Here is a 6,326-nt window from a genome sequence, read left to right on the forward strand (position 1 = left end):
GTGGCTGGTTGTATGCGGTGCTCGCCGGACTGTAGGCGCTTTTAAGACCTGATGAAAGGGCAAATCATTTCTTAAAACAACACTCACTTTTTATGTAAATAGGCTCATTTTACAGCTCCCCTAGAGTTTAACAGTTGAGTTTTACCAGTTTTTTTTTAAACATTCAGCCGGTCTCCAGGTCTGGCAGGAGCACTTTTAGCCTAGCATTAGCATAAATCATTAAATCTGATTAGATCATTAGCATCTGGTTGAAAAATGACAGATGGTTGTCAATGATTTTGTTGTTACATCGTGTAATGAGACTGACGGAAAGTGAAAAGTTGTCATTTTCTAGGCATCACACTACGTTAGGCCAATCTTACAACTCCCTGATCTCTGTGTCTGGCGGGAGCACTTTTAGCTTAGCCTAGCATAGATCATTGAATCAGATTAGACCATTAGCATCTCACTCAAATGACCAAAGAGTTTCAATTAATGCTTGACTTTTCTGTAGTAACATTTTGTGTAATCAGACTGACGGAAATTTGATAAGTTGCTCATTTCTAGGCCGATATGGCCAGGAACTGTTCTCTCATTCTGGCGTAATAATCAAGGAACTGTCCTACTGTACCAGTTACACAAATATTTATGTAAGAGCCATAATTTGATTTAATATTATGTATTAATACTGCTCAAATACATGTACAGTTTACATATTTTGACATGTTTAGTTTTGTATATTCACTGATTTCACACCTACTGCTTTGTTTGTGGTGGTTTGCTCTGACTTTATTGGACTGTTTTCAATTCTATTATGAGATAGGAAAGTAGAAAAAAGAAAGACGAAGCAACACAGTTTTTGATCAGATTTTTTCTGAGTATTTACTAAACATCTTTAATTGGAATGAAACCCGAGTGAATTTATTGCCTGGCTGATTCCCAGAAAATTCTGAAAGTACAATTATATTTAGTTTGCATTGCTATTATAGCATTCATTATAATAGTAATAAATAATAATACATGTGAACTGCAAATCATGGTGTTTTATAGCAATCAGTACTTTTTTGTGCAGATTTTTTGTGTAAACATTTTTATTTTTAGTCAAATTTTGCCAAATTGCGTGCTTTTTTTTAAACATATTACAGTCTTTATTTCTGATCTCATTATTTTAGTTACAATTTAGCTTTTAGGGTGTTTTCACACCTGCCTAATTTATTTCTGTTGAATTGCACTAGAGTTTTTTTTCCCTCTTGGTACGGTTCGTTTGGGCAGGTGTGAATGTAGCAATCGCACTACAGTGGACACCAAGAGTGGACAAAAAAAAAGCGCACAGAGACCTCCTTGAAGAGATGGTCTTGGTACGCTTTCAAATGAACCCTGGAGTGGTTCATTTGTGGTGAGAATATGATCGGAACTAAAACAGACCCACCCACAAAAAGTACTGCTTCTTTTTGGACTAATCCAGCTGCCGTAGGCCAATGCGCTGTGCATTATGAGGCGTGTAGGAAAAATATTTGTTGACAGCGCTTTACCAACAGAGAGAGAGAGAGAGAGAAAAACATTACCTGATGGACCGTTGGTAATATTTCCGCAAGATGACCATGTCGCAGCTAAATGAATTCACGCCTCCTCTTGAAGTGATGTGCGATGCATTAAAACCTGCCGCAGCCGCGCTTCATTCTCGAAATGTATAGTTTGTCTAAAGTGATGAATACAAACTATATAGTATACTATGAGCAGGGATACAATCAGCCAGCGCAGTCGTAGCTCCATGGTAAAAAGCGACATTTGTGTCTGCCAGTTTTTTACCTTGCAGGAGTTTCATTAGCATAAACGCACGTGAATTCTGACCAATCGAAAAGCAGTTTAGGAAATGCGCTCAAAATCTGCCTAATGAGTGATGTGGATGTTGTCAAATGACTGCATTTTGGTTCTTTTCAACTGGTTCGGAAGAAAGCAATCAGTGTGGTGTGAAAACGACAGAAAAATGCTACAATGTACCATTTGTTGCTCTTGGTCTGGACCAAATGATGTGAACTACTCATTTGACATTATAAATTTAACAGCACCAATATACCATGACTAAACTTCTGAAACACAAGAACCTTTTGACAGAATTTAAAATTCTAAATGAATATGTAAACAGTTTGATTTAGCTAACTGATGAAAACTACTTGAACTTGCTAATTAAGTGCTCTCAGTTTTCAAGAAACCTTGTCAAAAATGCATTTGAATCCTTTCAATCATTGAAAATAAATTCCAGTCGAATCATTGCAAACAAAACATTAAGTACATTCCAACCAAACTCTTATTAAACAAAACTCAAACTTTGGCAATTCAGTATAAAATTGGTTACATTTAATCAATTAAACATTGAAAGGTAAATGAAATGCACCTGTCTGGAAGTAGGCCTCTGTTGCGGGTCGTTGCGCTGGTGCAATGCTGGTTTGAAAGTACTGCTTGTTCTCATAACTGCTGACAGGCGGTGGTCGCCCGTATGTATAATTCTCCTGCAAAATCAAATCAGACAAGAATAAAATCAATGAGATGTATGAATTGAGATGCATCATTTAAACAACACTCCGCTTTTTTTGAAAATGGGCTCATTTTACAGATCAGAACAGTTGAGTTTTACCAATCTTTAATCCATTCAGCCGATCTCTGAGTCTGGCGGGAGCACTTTTAGCTTAGCTTAGCATAGTTCATTGAATCGTATTAGACCATTAGCAACTAGGGTTGTCAAGATACTGAAATTTTAAAAATGACAATTTCCCGCTAACATTTGAGCACTGTTGAGTGCGTTCTTAAACATCGCTGATTTGCCATGTGTTCACATGCTCAACAGCAATGACTGGCCTTGAAGGTCATTAGTTCACCGAACTCACCGATGTATACCGATAACCACAGATACAGGGACACTGGAGCGTTTTAAAGCCGCGATTCATTAGCAGATAGCTCGTATGTCAGCTTATAGACAAATCAGCTTATCGACGTGACTTTGAAACACTCCAGTGTCCAGGGAGTTCGGTCAACTGATGACCTTCACAGCCAATCACAGTCATTTCTGTTGAGCACATGAACATATTGGCAAATTAGTGGTGTTTAGCACAATTATTAGCGGGAAACGGACGTTTTTAAATTGTCATTATTGATTAGTACCGAATTACAGTATCGTGACAACACTATTAGCATCTTGCTCAATTGACCAAAAAGGTTTGATAATTTTCCAATTTAAAATTTGACTCGTGTAGTTACATAGTGTATTAAGATTCACAAAAAAGTGAAACATTGCTATTTTCTAGGTCAATGTGGTTAGAAACTATACTATCATTCCAGTGTATTAATCAAGAAACTTTGCTGTAGCTGTAGCAGGCACAATAATATTATCTGGAACTACACAAACTTAGTGCTGGTCACGTTAAAAGTTACCTAGCTCTGGAATATTTTCATGTGCTGTGTAATATCATTGCGCTGCTACAGCCTTGGTATGACATCAAAGTTCCTTGATTATTAAGCCAGAATGAGAGTATAGTTCTTTGTCATATAAGCCTAGAAAACAGTAACTTTTAATTCTACGTCAGTCTTATTACACAAAGTAACTGAACTGTCATTTATGCAAGATGCTGATGGTCTATTCTGAATCAATGATCTCTGCTAAGCTAATGATGTAACTACAGAAGAGTCAAGTTTAAAATGGTAAATTGTTGAAGATCTCTGGTCATTTCTGAGCAAGATGCTAATGGTCTAATTCGATTCAATGATTCATGCTAAGCTAAGCTAAAAGTGCCAGACCTGAAAATCAGGAAGTTGTAAGATTAGCCTAAAGTAGTGTGGTGTCTATAAAATAGCTTTAGCTTTAAATAAGAAAAGTTATCAAAACTCTTTGGTCCTTTTTTCAGTGAAATGCTAATGGTCTAATCCGATTCAATGATTTATCCTAAGCTAAGCTAAAAGTGCCAGACCTGAAGATCAGGAAGTTGTAAGATTAGCCTAAAGTAGTGTGGTGTCTATAAAATAGCTTTAGCTTTAAATAGGAAAATGATCAAAAGTCTTTGGTCATTTTTTGAGTGAAATGCTAATGGTCTAATCATATTAAATGGTTTATGCTAAGCTAAAAGTGCTTGAAAGTTAGTAGTTTGATGCCTAGAAAATATCAACTTTTCACTTTCCATCAGACTTATTACAAGATGTAACAACTGAATCAAGCTTTAAATAAAAAAAAAATTATTGAAGTTCTCTGGTCATTTTTAAGTGAAATGCTAATGGTCTAATCCGATCCAATGATCTATGCTAAGCTAAGCTAAAACTGCTCCTGCCAGACCTGAAGATCAGAGAGTTGTAAGATTAGGCTATTTTCAAAAAAGTGGAGTGTTTCTTTAATATAAACTGAGAAAAAAAAAAAAACACTGACCGGTTCAGTCAACACCTGGTATGTTTGAGGAGTGGTGGTTGGCTGCGGGGTCGTCTCAGGTTGACGGTAGCCATAGTTTGGAGCCGGATGGGGCTGGTAGGTGGGGTACGGTGCCGTTACTGCAGGACGTGCCGGCTGGGCAGTGGGTGCAGGGTATGATGCCGTCACCGCATGAGCCACTCCGGGTGCGGGCTGGACATTATAGCTGCCCGTGGTTGGGTGGGAATAGGCTGGAGGCGGCTGAGCGCTAGAATTAGGAATAAATTTATATGCACCCTTAAAATGACAATGTGAATATAATCTTTTGATTTGCAATCTTAAAACGTAAACACTGTGATGCATTGAAACCGGCTCATGAAAATTAAACTATTTTCATCCTTATAAGTATTTAGAAAAATGTTATGGCCTAGAAAATAACATCTGAAATCATAGCAACAGGCACATTATTGGTACTACTAATACAGCTTGAAATATCAAGAACATTACAACTGCTTATGCCTAATTTGATGGACAAGATTTCACGATTATTTTGAAATAGAAATACATTAAATAAAATGAAAACTTCATTTAAAAAACATTTGGTTATCATTTAGTTCCAAATATAGGACTTAAAAAAACGATTGTGACACATGAACAATTTTGTAAATTAAAAAGCTCTATGGCTAAAAAAAACAACCACTGTAATATTCAGGATATTGATTACCTTTGTATCACCTGCAAAATATCATGAATATTTAATATTAACCCAGATGTGAACAAATAAATAACAAATAAAGGCATTTTAGCCATAATATATGATTTCTCCATGTACAAAATCAATGTGAATAGAAATCCTTGCTTATAAAAAGACATGCAATTCAACAACAGTATAAAAATCAATATTACATTTATGGCCTCAGATATGCCATTTTTTAACTACTTGGTACATGGTTGAGTATGTAAATGTTGCCAGCCAGACTCAAAACTGTAACACCCGCATGAGCACCAAAGCACAACACTTCTATTGGAAATAAAAAATAAAATGTAACGTTAATCTTCTATGAAATATAAAAAACAAGCCAAATTCAAACTATCAAAGGTAAAAAAATAAAGACTACATTAATATTTACAAATATTATTTCAAGAATACAGTGTTTTCTGCTAGCTTTTGCACAGTAATGCTCTCCTCACAGTGGTATACTGACAATAATACCATGGTACTGAATGTTTACCATGGTACCTACGTAGTACTCGCAGAATACCATGGTGAAGTCCATAAACATGACAGCAACATTGTAGTTGAGCTAAAACTCCCGTAATAACACTTTTTCGATCATAATATCACGCAAGTATCAATAAATAAACAAACAACAGCAGCTCGTGGAGATGTTTGAGTAGCGGCCGCCATAATCCATTTTGAGTTTCAGCCATGTTTCTGATCCTTCTGTAAATAACCGAGGTGATCACGCGCATGTGTGTTTTTATTTTTTTACCTGTACTGCGGGCCGGCAGCAGCTGCAGCTGCATGTGTGAATCCATAATAATTACTGGCCGCCATCATAGAAACTTCAGCAGCAGCAGCGGCGGCGGCGGCTTCAGCGATCACGTGATCAACACGTGTCTGTGACGTCGCGGTCACCTTCGCGCCACTGCCCCCCGTGGAGACTAATGTCAACCGTCATAATGTATATATTTTATAATTATCGGTTTTATACACCTATCAACGGTGTACATATGTGCTTTGAAATGATGAAGTCTCGTCTAATTAGTTTTTAAATATGTAGGTTATACAAAATTAGATGTTTTGATACATTAATGTATTTTTTGTAGCTTTCAGACGTCAAATGCGCGGTAAAAACTTGGCTTAACGATTAACTTTTAATTTATAGTTTAACTTGGTGACACAAAGTCGTGATATGGTGAGTTGCTAACATTAATTTTGTTCAACTCAATCACC

General features: G+C 36.6%; 1 protein-coding gene across 2 annotated transcripts in view; it reads right to left on the bottom strand.

The window, feature by feature from the left end:
- zfr2 (zinc finger RNA binding protein 2) overlaps window positions 1-5,975 on the bottom strand; it is a 40,795-nt gene extending 34,820 nt beyond the window's left edge. For both annotated transcript variants that reach the window (XM_056447644.1, XM_056447643.1), the window contains exons 1-4: window positions 5,863-5,975; window positions 4,391-4,637; window positions 2,375-2,489; window positions 1-48 (exon numbers count right to left, since the gene is read on the bottom strand). The exon at window positions 1-48 is cut by the window's left edge and continues 168 nt beyond it. In XM_056447644.1, the coding sequence (XP_056303619.1) occupies window positions 1-48; window positions 2,375-2,489; window positions 4,391-4,637; window positions 5,863-5,930 (478 nt within the window). In that variant the 5' untranslated portion in view covers window positions 5,931-5,975. The remainder of the gene's footprint in view (window positions 49-2,374; window positions 2,490-4,390; window positions 4,638-5,862) is intronic.
- Between the last annotated feature and the right edge of the window lie 351 nt (window positions 5,976-6,326).

This window comes from Danio aesculapii, chromosome 22 (assembly GCF_903798145.1).
Source record: "Danio aesculapii chromosome 22, fDanAes4.1, whole genome shotgun sequence".
Taxonomy (NCBI): Eukaryota; Metazoa; Chordata; class Actinopteri; order Cypriniformes; family Danionidae; genus Danio; species Danio aesculapii.